At 38.6% G+C, this 14,356-nt stretch overlaps 1 protein-coding gene across 6 annotated transcripts in view; it reads right to left on the bottom strand.

Moving 5' to 3' along the window:
* GDPD4 (glycerophosphodiester phosphodiesterase domain containing 4) overlaps window positions 1-14,356 on the bottom strand; it is a 177,868-nt gene that overhangs the window by 115,910 nt on the left and 47,602 nt on the right. For all 6 annotated transcript variants that reach the window (XM_058687680.1, XM_058687682.1, XM_058687677.1 and 3 more), the window contains exons 5-7: window positions 8,030-8,089; window positions 265-363; window positions 100-193 (exon numbers count right to left, since the gene is read on the bottom strand). In XM_058687680.1, coding sequence (XP_058543663.1) covers window positions 100-193; window positions 265-363; window positions 8,030-8,089 — 253 coding nt within the window. The remainder of the gene's footprint in view (window positions 1-99; window positions 194-264; window positions 364-8,029; window positions 8,090-14,356) is intronic.

Below are 14,356 nucleotides of genomic sequence, written 5' to 3'. Positions count from 1 at the left end.
AGTGGTGGCTATCTACCAAGCTTGCATTTTGCTAAGTGGAGAATACAAGCTAACGTCTGAGCTGAAAGAATCAGGCAGGGTTCCGTCCACATGACATACCTTCTTCTTCCAAATGGATCAAGTAGAAGGCCACAGGCCAGGAAAGGATAACCATCACAGTTATGCCACTCAGGTGCATATAGGGAGCAAAGATCTGGGAGAAAGCCAAAAGTTAGGCTAAACACATCTAGACAGACAGTGCCAAACCTATAGGATGATGCTTACCTGCAGTGACAGCCCAGCTGTCAGCCACCTCTCTTGCCAGAGTTGGCATAGAATCCACAAAACAAACGAGCATAGCAGAATCATTAGCAGAATCAGGATCTGGGGAAACAGAAAGGATCTCCTGACTTCCAGACACTAAGACTGAATCAGAACTCTCCTTGGGAATTGTATGTGTGTCCCAACAATGTTAGGGACCTCATTCCTTCATCCTTTTAATCTGTCTTGCAAACCCTCAATATGGACTGGATCCACTCACTTACCTTCTTTATATGCAAGTCTTTGCAGGACAGCATGGCTGGAAAAGAATTATTCAGCTATGTGGTTTGACGCCTTTACTAATTTATCATCTCCAGCCTCAGCTGAGCCCTCAACATTGCTTGACATCTCTCACTCAACTTCAGCAATGGCCATTACAAATGTTCACTACTTTTTTATATGACTCAATACAATCACAAGTAAACAATGTATGTTTCCCCCAAAGGACTATAACATCAAGGCATCAAGGACAATACTTGTTTATGATTATATCCTCACTGCCTTGCAGAGTGTTTGGCACATACTAAGCATCCAATAAATATTTGTTGAACAAAGGAAAAAAAATCTTCCTGCAAGAACACTACATACTTTTACAGAGAAAGAAAACATTGAGACCAAGAATACATAACTTTAAGTTTTTCCCGTTTAAAAACAAATGTAGTTTTTCTACATCTGTGTTGCCCTCTAAAGAGTGTTTAGTTACTTCCTTTCCATTACCTATCTATATTAAAGTAATTGAATCCATAATTAAACCTTCTCATAAAATATATCCAGGCTTTGCTGGCTTAAATGGTTAATTGAACAAATATTTCCAATCTTTAACAAACCCTTCCAGAGAACAGAAAAAGGGGGAACACATTCTAACTTGTGTTGTATAGCCAACAAAACATTCACACCCAAAGTCAAGAAGGACATTACAAAAAAGAAAAAGTACACGCATACCTCAGACATATTCCAGACCACCACAATAAAGCAAGTATTACACTAAAGCAAGTCAGATGAATTTTTTGCTTTCCCAGTGCATATAAAAATTATGCTTACACTATACCGTAGTCTATTAAGTGTACAATAGCATTATGTCTAAAAACACAATGTATATACCTTAATTCAAAATTACTTTATTGCTAAAAATGTTAACCATCATCTGAGCTTTCAGTGAGTCATAATGTTTTTGCTGATGGAAGGTCTTGCCTCAATGTTGATGGCTGCTGACTCATCCGGGTGGTGGTTGCTGAAGGCTGGGGTAGCCATGGCAATTTCTTAAAATAAGACTACAATGAAGTTGGCTGCATACATTGACTCTTTCTTTCATGTACGATTTATCTGTAGCATGTGATGCTGTTTGACGGAATTTTACCCACAGTAAAACTTCTTTCAAAACTGGAGTCCATCCTCTCAAACCCTGCCACAGGTTTACCAACTAAGTTTATATAATATTCTAAGTCCTTTGCATCATTTCAACAATCTTCACAGCATCTTCCCTAGGAGTAAATTCCATCTCAAGAAACCACATTCTTTGCTCATCCGTAAGAAGTAACTTCTTGGGGCTCCTGAGTGGCTCAGTCAACTAAGCGTCTGACTCTTGATTTCGGCTCAGGTCATGATCCCAGGGTTGTGAGACTGACCCCCACATTGGGCTCCACACTGGGCATGGAGTCTGCTTGGGATATTCTTTCTCCCTCTGCCCCTTCCCCACTCACATACACACTCTCTCTCTTTAAAAAAAAAAGTAATTTCTCATCCATTCAAGTTTTATCATGAGATTACAGCAATTCAGTCACATCCTCAAGCTCCACTTCTAATTCTGGTTCTCTTGCTATTTCTACCAACTTGCTATTTCTGCAGTTACTCCCTCCACTTAAGTCTTAAATCCCTCAAAGTAATCCATGAGAGTTGGAATCCACTTCTTCCAAAGTCCTGTTCATGTTGAGATTCTGACCTCTTCCCATGAATCACAAATATTCTTCAGGACATCTTGAATACTGAATCCTTCCAGAACGTTTTCAATTTACTTTGCTCAGATCCAACAGAGGAATCACTGTCTGCAGCAGCTATAGCCTTATGAAATGTATTTCTTAAATAATAATAAGACTTGATAGTCAAAATGACTCCTTGATCCATGGGCTGCAGAATGGATGTTGGATTAGCAGGCACAAACACAACATTCATTTCATTGTACATCTCTATCGGAGCTTTTGGGTGACCAAGTGTTGTCAATGAGCAGTAATATTTTGAAGGAAAAATTTTTCTGAGCAGTTGGTCTCAACAGTGGGCTTAAAATATGCAGTACACCACATTGTAAACAGATGTGCTACCATTCAGGCTTTGTTGTTCCATTTATAGAGCAAAGGCAGAGGAGATTTAGCATAATTCCCCAGTACCCTAGGATTTCTGGAATGGTAAATGAGCACTGACTTAAACTTAAAGTCACCAGCCAAGAGAGTCAGCCTGTCTTTTCAAGTTTTGAAGCCAGGCACTGACTTCTTCTCTCCAGCTGTGGAAGTCCTAGATGGCATCTCCTAATAAAAGGCTGTTTTGTCTATATTGAAAATCTCTTGTTAAATAACCTATTAACAAAACAGAAGCAAATCAACACAAACCTTCATGAATTATCTTAACTATGTCTTCTGGGTAACTTGCTGCAGCTTCTACATCCGCACTTGCTGCGTCACTTTGCACTTTTATGTTATGGAGACAGTTTGTTTCCCTAAACCTCATGAACCAACTTCTGTTAGCTTCAGACTTTTCTTCTGCAACTTCCTCACCTCTCTTCACCTTTGCAAAATTGAAGAGAGTTAGGGCCTTCCTCTTGGATTAGGCTTTGGCTTAAGGAAATGCTATAGCTGATTTTCTATTTTCTATTCAGACCATTAAAACTTTCTTCATATCAGCAATAAGACTCTTTTGCTTTCTTATAACTCTTGTGTTTATCAGAATAGCACTTTTGATTTCCTTCAAGGACTTTTCCTTTGCATTCATAGAATGGTTGTTTGGTGCAAGAGGCCTAGCTTTTGGCTTATCTCGGCTTTTGACATGCCTTCCTTACTGAGCTTAATCATTTCTAGCTTTTGATTTAACATGAGAGATGGGACTCTTCCTTTTACTGGAACACTTAGAGGCCATTGTAGGGCTATTAATCGGCCTAATTTCAATATTAAGTCTCAGGGAGTAGGGAAGCTTGAGGAAAGGGAGACCAGAGTACGGCCAGTAGGTGGAGCAGTCAGAATACACACATTTATCAATTAAGTTCACCATCGTAAATAAGGGTGTGGTTCATGGTGACCCAAAACATTTACAATAGTAACACAAAGATCACTGATCATAGAGCATCATAACGAATATAATAATAAATAAAAAGTTTGAAATATTTTAAGAATCACCAAAATGTGATACAGGACACAAAGTGAGTAAATGCTGGTGGAAAAATGGTGCCAGTGACGTGCTGGGCACAGGGTTGCCACAAACCTTCAATTTGTAAAAAAAACAAGATCTGAAAACCGCAATAAAGTGAAGCACAGTAAAATAAGGTATGCCTGCATATGCCAATCTCCTATGTACACAGATGCGAAAGTCTTAAATAACCTATTAACAAAACAGAAGCATCCCAACACAAAGGTTTGTCAAGGCAGACTCACATGAATCTCTTGGGTTCTATGATCTACTCAACAGCAAACTTACTAATGATTCAAAGGATACAGGCAATTATAAGGTACATATAAAACATATTCCCTTGGGGAAATGTGATCCTTTCAAATGCAGCTACTCGTAAAAACGTCTAAGGATGCATTCTGATTTTGTGGCTTAAAATGTGGAGTGTGTTTTTTTCATTGAAATAGTTGACACACAATGTTACATTAGTTTTGGGTGTACAACACAATGATTGAATAAGTCTCTCTTTATATTATGTTATGCTCACCACAAGGAGAGCCACCATCTACCAACCACACAACACTATTACAGCACCACTGATTATATTCCCTATTCTGTACCACCTTTCATCTCTGTGACTTATTCATCCCATAACTGGAAGTTAGACCTCCCACTCCGTCCATCATTCCCCCTTTTTGCTTATCCCCTACTCCCTCCCCTCTGGCAACCACCAGTTTGTTCTCTGTGTTTATGGATCTGTTTCTGCTTTTTGTTTGTTCATTTGTTTTGTTTTTTAGAATCCACATACAAGTGAAATCGTATGGTATTTATCTTCTCTACTTCATTTAGCATAATACCCTCTGGGTCCATCCATGTTGTTGAAATGGCAAGATCTCATTTTTTATGACTGCATAATATTCCATTATGTATGTATACTGCATCTTCTTTATCCATTCATCTATCATCGATGGACACTCAGGCTGCTTCCATATCTTAGCTACTGTAAATTATGCTGCGGTAAACACAGGGGTGCATATATCTTCTGAAATTAGTGTTTTCATTTCCTCCGAGTGTAAGGTATGTTTTGAGCAAAGTTATATGAACACATTGCTTCAAAGAAGGAGCCTTTTTGGTTATGGGGCATCCTTATCTTATATCCCACTAATTATACAACTCCAGCCAGCCATGTCTCCCACATGTATATATATCTATACATAGATACATACATAGATATGTGTATATATCTATAAATTCCAGGATTATTTACAATAAGCAACCCTGATTTATATCTAGCAGTTATATTCTGCCAGAAATTTTCATTGACAAGGACTCTGTATTGCCTTTTGGCTAACAAATATCCTTAGTGTGTTTATCAGGAGGTTGGGTTATTATTAAGTTTTGATCGAGGTCATTCATTCCTCCCTGAGAATCCCGGGGTAGAAGAGGAATAGGTTATAGGCTTAATGTTAACCCTTTCCTTCTGGGTTTACTCTAAGTATACTAAAACTGAAACTCCAAGCCCTACAGAATCTCCCTTGCTAATAGAAGTAGTCTCTCCTCCCAAGTCCGGTTTGAAGACACAACCAAGGTAGTTAGGTGCCAAGAGGATGCCAACTCTTCTCATACCCCACTTCCATCACTTCTCATCTCCTACAGACTGATAACTGGAATTAGATCCCAGAGTCCAAAGGCTCTGTTAATTTACATTGACCAAAACCCCTATAGAATATTTATGGCACTGAATCCTAAGGGTGCTAGACATTTTATTTATTTTATTTTATTTTTTTTAATTAATTAATTAATTTATTTATTTTTTAATATATGAAATTTACTGTCAAATTGGTTTCCATACAACACCCAGTGCTCATCCCAAAAGGTGCCCTCCTCAATACCCATCACCCACCCTGCCCTCCCTCCCACCCCCCATCAACCCTCAGTTTGTTCTCAGTTTTTAACAGTCTCTTATGCTTTGGCTCTCTCCCACTCTAACCTCTTTTTTTTTTTTTTTTCCCTTCCCCTCCCCCATGGGTTTCTGTTACGTTTCTCAGGATCCACATAAGAGTGAAACCATATGGTATCTGTCTTTCTCTGTATGGCTTATTTCACTTAGCATCAAACTCTCCAGTTCCATCCACGTTGCTACAAAAGGCCATATTTCATTCTTTCTCATTGCCACGTAGTATTCCATTGTGTATATAAACCACAATTTCTTTATCCATTCATCAGTTGATGGACATTTAGGCTCTTTCCATAATTTGGCTATTGTTGAGAGTGCTGCTATAAACATTGGGGTACAAGTGCCCCTATGCATCAGTACTCCTGTATCCCTTGGATAAATTCCTAGGGTGCTAGACATTTTAGATGAGGCTAAACTGATTGATAGGAGTGCACTTACCAGAGATTCTGAATTGAATACACTAGAATCCAGGTATTACACATCTCAAAGTGGTTCTAACTGTTTGGTTACCTGAAACCTTGGCTCATTAGTGGCCTATGCTTAATGAAATTGGGGTGCCAGCAGTTTCTTGCTGTAATATAGGAAGAAAAATCCAAAGATTTATTGAGAAAAGTTTGCTGGAATGCTATCACCTATGATCAGGTAACCCATTTCCCATATTTTATGGGAGGTCTCAGAGGACAGTGAAAAATACACTAATGAGGAAAGTGTCAGTATCCTTGAAAAGTACTATAGTGGCTAAATCTCTATGCCTGAATAAAGGTGAAAGATACTGCCATTGAAACTGGTTTCCTGATTTCCAAGGCAATAATGAGATCCTGCTGTGACAGAGGTTAAGTAGCAGCACTAACTGCCAGAAGCAAGGTAAGCCTGATTTCTAAAATAGGCACAAGCCTGGAATGGCAATCAGAATGGTTTACTCACAAGGATTCTTTTTTTAAAAAATTGAGTATAGCTGATACACAATATTAGTTTCAGGTGTACAACTTAGTGATTCAACAATTCTATTTTATGCTGGGCGTACCACAAGTGTAACTACCATCTGTCACCATGCAACACTATTAGAATACCACTATATTCCCCACGCTGTACCTTTTATTCCTGTGACTCACTCATTCCATAAATGGAAGCCTGTGTCTCCTGCTCCCCTTCACCCATTTTGCCAAACTTCCCACTCCCCTCCCCTAAAACCGTCAGTTTGTTCTTTGCATTTATTGGACTGACTTTGTGTCTATTCATTTGTTTTCTTTTTTAGATTTCACAGGATTCTTGGTAGTGACTAACTGATCATGGCATCCCAAATCCAAAACCGTTGGTGATCTCAATAAGGCCTATTTTCTCACTTCTCAATCTACATACTTTCCCCATAAGATCCTATGACTTCAATTTTGATCTTTTCTAGTAACTCTTAAATTTACATTTCCAGTTCATACTTCTCGTTTGAGTAAGAGGAAATTTAAGGGGATGACTCAGAGTTTGGTATGTTCCTAGGTTTAAGGAAAAACAATGAATGGTATCAAACCATGCCTGAAAAGACTATAAAAAAGCAAGAGGCTGTGGCTGGAGCTGCTCAAGCCCATGGCAGAACAAAATGAGGGAGGCTAGTTGGAAATGAGCCATGTCCACAGATGTTGGGGCAAAGATGCTACTTTTCTGTAGACCAGATATGATCCTCTGAGAGACATCATTCAGAAGTCAATTTTAAAGGGCTCCAAACTAAGGGAGGGTCAAAAAGACCTCAAGAGAGAAATTTCTGGGGATATTTCTGCACCAAGAAAGGTGCAGTCAAGTTCTCTGAAAATACACACAGGAAAAGCCGGTGGCATAAATAGCCAACAACTGTGCATTTACCTGGTCCTGACAGCATCAACTCCAGATGACCCTCTTGCCCATCCTTGTGCAACCACGTTCTTTTATCCTATCTCCTCTTTCCCTGGGCCCTATTCTGGTGAAAGAGAGGTAAAAGGACCATCACACTCTCACTATCACTGCAGGCTTCCATGCCTGGGTCAGGCCCAAAGAAGGAGAGGAAAAGTCTTATAATGTTGAAGTTTGGGTTATTACAATGAACAGAAATTTTTAATGACTGAAATAAGAATGTTTTTGCAACTTTCTACAGGACTGAGAAAGTACTGGAGCTTGCCTAAGACATTTTTGGGATGGGAAGAGCAGAGTCACAGAGTGAGTTTAACAAGAAGTGGTGAGAAAACAAAGTTTGAGTTCAGTTCCTTCAGTAAATCAGTTACATGTTAGAAATTGAATTCTTTCAATTAAAACAGTGTAAATAGATCAGTTCTTTCTAACAGGAACGATTAAAGAAAAGGTGACTCTAATTCATGCTGAGTGCCTAAGAGGCACATTCAATCCTGGCCCAAAGTCTCCTACGAAGGTTCAGTGTCCTACCTTATGACACCAGTGCAGGTATAGTTCATACCCTTCCCAAACCAACAAAAATGCAAGTACCTGGAAAAGCAAAGAAGAAAAAGGAGGTTATTTTGAAATCAAGTTGCTGTCCAAAGCACTGTTCTGTAGTTCAAAATTCCTTTCAGAGTCTAGGATTACATTCACTTCTTGCTATACCTGCACTTGTCAGCCTCTGGTACTTTGTCATGCTGCCCCTCTGCCTGAAAAGCTCTCCTTCCCCATGCCACTGATGCTTCAAAGGCAATTCAAACGTCACCTTCTATTTGCAATTTTCACCAGCAACCCCGAAAATTATTATTGCCTCTGGTATTTCATAACAATCACCACACTGATATCCTTCCTGAGTTCCTACCAATTTATTTTCCCTATGGTGAACTGTATTCCTGGTATGACTTAGACCCAGTTGTGACAAAAGAGAGGACAAGGGCCAGCCCTTCCGTTGGTTATTTAAAAGCTCTTTCTTGGGGTGCCTGGGTGGTTCAATCAATTAAGCATCCAACTCTTGGTTTCAGCTCAGGTCATGATCTCATGGTTCATGTGATTGAGCCCTCATACAGTACAGAGCCTGCCTGGCATTCTCTCTCTCTCCCTCTGTCTCTGCCCCTCCCCCACGCATGCACTCACTTGCTCTTCTCTCTCTCAAAATAAAAAAAAAAAGAAAAACAAAAAATTTAAAAATAGAAAAACTTTTTCTTGAGAAACCAGTGCCATTGTTACAACTGTTAACCACTATTTTTAACCCTTGGTATTTATTCAATAAATCTCGATTAGATTTGATTGTAAATCTAGCCAGTCACCAAGTCAGTATGGAGATGCAAACAAAATCAGAACCCTCAGATACTTAGGATATTAACAAGAGTTGGACTTTATAAAGCTCTTAACCTGTTTATAAAAATAATTTTATGTATCTTATTTCATTTGTTCTTTATCCAGCCCCATAAAATGTCATTTTATTAAATATTATCATTCTCATTGAAAGAAAAGAAATTGAGGCTCAAAGGGTATACAACTTGACCAAGGTTACAAAGTAACCTAACGACAGAAATAGAACTCAGGTTTTCCTCTTTGTTCATTGTTGTTGCTACTGCTTATATCCAAAAGGAGGGCAGAATAGAAAGTTTGTTGTAATATATTGCTTTATTAGACACTAGAACTCATTCCCACCTTAGAAGCTAATGATACCATTCATTTCATGTTCACTGTGTATAAAAGCAATACAATTCAGTGGCCAGAGTTTGGCTCAGAGCACATCTTTCACCTGCATTTTCCCCATTAAAAAGAAAAGTTTCTATCCAACCTCTCTGCCTACAGCCACCCTCCACACCACAACTTCCAGGATGGTTTTCCTAAAATAGAAATCTGACTTATGCCAAATGGCTTAGTCTTACTTTCCAGACCTTCCAAAATCTGTCACAAGTTTATCTATCCTTTGAGCCTGGTTCCCAATTATTCTTCATTATGTTCTACATTCTAACAGAACTGACCTTTCCCTCTGATCTAGTCACACTCCATATTTTTGTCTTGCCAACTTTGTCTTGATGTTCCCACAGCCTGGAATGTTCTTCCCTGATCCCCATATACACATGTCCAAATCCAACATCCCATCAGTGACACCTCTTACAAGAAGTCTTACTTAATCTTCTTGGCTGCAAGTTGCCTCTTCCTTTTCAGAACCCATGCAGAACTTTTTTTAGGCCTAATGACAAATATAATGCTCTGCCTGTGTTAGCTACTTTTGTCTGTGACTTAGTTGCCCTAGTAGAGTCTAAACTCATTAAGACATTACTATAACTTTACATCTCATACCAATCTCTTTGAAGTGCCCTACATGAAAATGGAAAGTGCATATATTTTGTTGATCACTGTATACTCAGCACTTATCATTCATATAATGATTAACAAATTTGCTGAAAAATGCAAATGGCAATGCATTTGGGGGGTTGGGCTTTTCTATATCAGAAAGGAAATCAGGGTGCCTGGGTGGCTCCGTGGGCGCCACGGGATACCGACTTTGGCTCAGGTCATCATCTCACAGTCCGAAGTCTGTGGATTTGGGCCCCACATCAGGCTCTGTGCTGATGGCTCGGAGTCTGGACCCTGCTTCAGATTCTGTGTCTCCCTTTCTCTGCCCCTCCCCCACTCGCTCGTGCTTTCTCTCTCTCTCTCAAAATAATAAATAAACATTAAAAAATTAAGGAAAGGGAATTTTGAAATCAGAGAAAGATATGTATGTCCTATGTGTAAGTGCACACTGGAAAATTCCCATTACCTGAAAGCTATCCTCCCATAAGCTTTCCACTTCTACAGACTTTTCTCTTACTTGGCCTGAATTTCTCATACCACACTACACCACTATGTCAGCAACAGAGACGGTCAATATTGCCAAAACACTTGCTAAAATGTACTCAGCCCCTGGACTAGAGGAATAGCATTTGGTATTTTTGTGTGTTTCAATTTTTTTTTTTAATTCCAGTTGGTTAACATACAGTGAAATATTGGTTTCAGGAGAATTCAGTGATTCATCATTTATATATAACACCCAGTGCTTATCGTAACAAGCGCCCTCCTTAATGCCCATTAACTATCTAGCCATCTCCCACCCCCATCCCTCCATCAACCCTCAGTTTATTCTCTATCTGTAAGAGTCTCTTAAGGTTTGTTTCCCTCTTTTTCTCCACACCCCATATGTTCATTGGTTTTATTTCTTAAATTCCACATATGCATGAAATCATATGGCATTTGTCTTTCCTTGACTTATTTTGCTTAGCATAATACATTCAAGCTACATCCACAACATTGCAAATTGCAAGATTTCATTCTTTTTGATGGCTGAGTAATATTCCATTGTAAATACACACACACACACACACACACACACACACACACACACACAACCACATCTTCTTTATCCCCTCATCAGTCAACGGACATTTGGGTTCTCTCCACAGTTTGGCTAATATTGATAACGCAGCTATAAACATCGAGGTGCATGTACCTATCCAAATCTGATTTTTATATCCTTTGGGAAAATACCTAATAGTGCAATTGCTGGATCTTAGGGATCTTAGAGTAGTTCTATTTTTCACTTTTTGAGGAACCTCCATATTGTTCTCCAGGGTGGCTATACCACTTTGCAATCCTACCAACAATGCAAGAGCGTTCTCCTTTCTCTACATTCTTGCCAATACGTATTGTTTCTTGTGTTGTTAATTTTAGCAACTCTGACAGGTGTGAGGTAGTATCTCACCATGGTTTTTGCTTTGTATTTTCCTAATGATGAGTGATGTTGAGCATCTTTTTATGTGTCTGTCAGACACCTGGATATCTTGTTTGGACAAGTGTCTATTCATGTCTCCTGCATATTTCTTAACTGAATTATTTGCATTTTGGGTGTTGTCTTTGATAATTTCTTTATATGATTTGGATACTAACCCTTTATCAGATATGGCATTTGCAAATATCTTCTCCCATTCCATAGGCTGCCTTTTAGTTTTGTTGATGGTTTCCTTCACTGTGCAGAAGCTTTGTATCTTGATGAGGTCCCAAAAGTTCATTTTTGCCTTTGTTTCCTTTGCCCTAACATGTCTAGTAAGAAGCTGCTCTGGCTGAGGTCAAGAGGTTGTTGGCTGTGTCCTCCTCTAGGATTCTGATGGTTTTCTGTCTCACATTTAGGTCTTTCATCCATTTTGACTTTATTTTTGTGTATGGTGTAAGAAAGAGGTCCAGTTTCATTCTTCTGCATGTTGCTCTCCAGTTTTCCCAATACCATTTTGCTGAAGAAACTGTCTTTTTTCCATTGGATATTCTTTCCTGCTTTGTTGAAGATGAGTTGACCATAGAGTTGTGGGTCCATTTCCGAATTTCCTATTTTGTTCCATTGATATGTGTCTGTCTTTGTGCCAAGTACCATACTGTCTTGATGACTACAGCTTTATAATATAGTTTGAAATCCAGAATCATGGAGCCACCAGTTTGGTTTTTTGTTTTCAGGATTGCTTTGCTATTCAGGGTCTTTTGTGGTTCCATACAAATTTTAGGATTGTCCCACCTCTGTGAAAAATGGTGGTGGTATTTTGATAAGGATTGCATTAAATGTGTAGATTGCTTTGGGTAGTATAGAAATTTTAACAATGTTTGTTCTTCCAATCCATGAGCATGGAATGCTTTTCCATTTCGCTGTGTCCTCTTCAATTCCTTTTATAAGTATTCTATAGATTTCAGTGTGTGACTCAAAGCAAATTATTTCCTTGTTGGTTTTCTGCTTAGATGATCTGTCCATTGCTGGAAGTGGGATGTCAAAGTCCCCTACTATTATTATATTATCACTGAACTTCTTTATGTTTGTTAGTAATTCATGCATATTTTTAAGTGTTTCAAGTTGGGGGCATAAATATTTACAATTGTTAGATCTTGATGGACAGACCCCTTAGTTATGACATAATGCCTTTCATCTCCTGTTACCATCTTTGTTTTCAAATCTAGTTTGTCTGATATAAGTATGGCTATTCTGGCTTTCTTTTGATGTCCATCAGCATGATAGATGGTTCTCCATCCCCTCACTTTCAATGTGCAGGTGTCTTTAGGTCTAAAATGAGTACCCTGTAGGCAGCATATAGATTGATCTTGTTTTCTTTATCCATTCTAATACCCTATGTCTTTTGATTAGAGCATTTAGTTCATTTAAATTAAGGGTGATTATTGAATAATATGAATTTAGTGCCATTGTGTTACCTTTAAAGTTGGTGTTTCTAGTGTTTTCTCTATCTCTTTGTAGTCTTTGCTGCTTTTGGTCTTTTATTCCCCCCACTCAAAGAATCTCTCTGAATATTTCTTGCAGAGCTGGCTGAGTGGTCATGACCTCCTTTAGTTTTTATCTAGGAAACTCTTTATCTTTCCTTCTATTCTGAATGACAGCCTTGCTGTATAAAGTATTGTTGGCTGCATATTCTTCCCATTCAGCACATTGAATATATGCTGCCATTCTCTTCTGGCTGCCATGTTTCTGTAGACAGATCTGTTGTGAACTCAATCTGTCTTCCCTTATAGGTTAAGGGTTTTTCCTCCCTTTCTGTTTTCAGGATTCTTTGTCTATGTATTTTGTGAATTTGACTATGATATGTCTTGGTGATGGTCAGGTTTTGTTGAATTTAATGGGAATTCTCCATGCCTCTTGGTTTTTGATGTCTGTGTCCTTCCCCGGATTAGGGAAATATTCAGCTATAATTTGTTCAGATAAACCTTCTGCCCGTTTTTCTCTCTCTTCATCTTCTGGTACTCCTATTTTACGAATGTTAGTCCCTTTTTATAAGTTGCTAAGTTCCCTAAGTCTATCTTTGTGATTCATTACTTTTGTCTCCCTCTTCTTTTCAGCTTCATTATTTTCCATAATTTATCTTCTGTATCACTAATTTGTTCCTCCTCTGCATCCATCTTCACTGTCATGGCATCCATTCAAGTCTGCATTTCAGTTATAGCATGTTTAATTTCAGCCTGACTAGATTTTAGCTCTTTATCTCTGCAATAAGAGATTCTGTATAGTCTTCTATGTTTTTTTTCCAGCCCAGCTAGAATCCTTATAATTGTTCTAAATTCTAGTCCTGACATCTTACTTCATCTGTATTGATTAAATCTCTGGTTGTCATTTTTTCCTGTTCTTTCTTTTGGGGTGAATTCCTCTGTCTTGTCATTTTGGGGAAAAAAAGAAAAAATAATAAAATAAAAATTTTTAAATAATAATGAAGCTAGATCCTAGGTGTGTTTTGGTTTGTTTGCTAAGAGAAGCTTGATGGGGCACCTGGGTGTCTCAGCAGTTGAGTGTCTGACTCTTGATTTCAGCTTGAGTCATGACACCAGGGTTGTGGGATTGAGCCCATGTCACTGAGCATGGAGCCTGCTTGAGATATTCTCTCTCTCTCTCTCTCTCTCTCTCTCTCTCTCCCACTTTTCCCCATTCACACGTACTCTCTCAGAAAAAACAAAGTTTAAATAATTCTTAAAATATTTAAAGAGAAGCTTGATAGAAAAAAGAGATTAAAATTAAAAATTAAAAAAATAATAAAATAAAATAAAATAAAAATTGCTCTTTCCTTACCCAAGGGAAAAAAAGCACAAAAGCAAAACAAACAAAAAACCCAAAGGAAGCTAGATCCTGCTTCCCCTATAGCTGAAGTTTTGCAGCACTCTATGATCATTAGACTTAGTGCATGGAAGGGGTTTGTGCTGTTCTTCTGGGGGAAGGGCCCTCTGCTCTGATTCTCAGGTGGATTTGCCCTAATAGAGATGTGTTTGGAGGGCCCAAGGGGGTGG

Source organism: Neofelis nebulosa, chromosome 10, assembly GCF_028018385.1.
Source record: "Neofelis nebulosa isolate mNeoNeb1 chromosome 10, mNeoNeb1.pri, whole genome shotgun sequence".
Lineage (NCBI taxonomy): Eukaryota > Metazoa > Chordata > Mammalia > Carnivora > Felidae > Neofelis > Neofelis nebulosa.
This window is presented reverse-complemented; position numbering and strand designations above follow the sequence as displayed.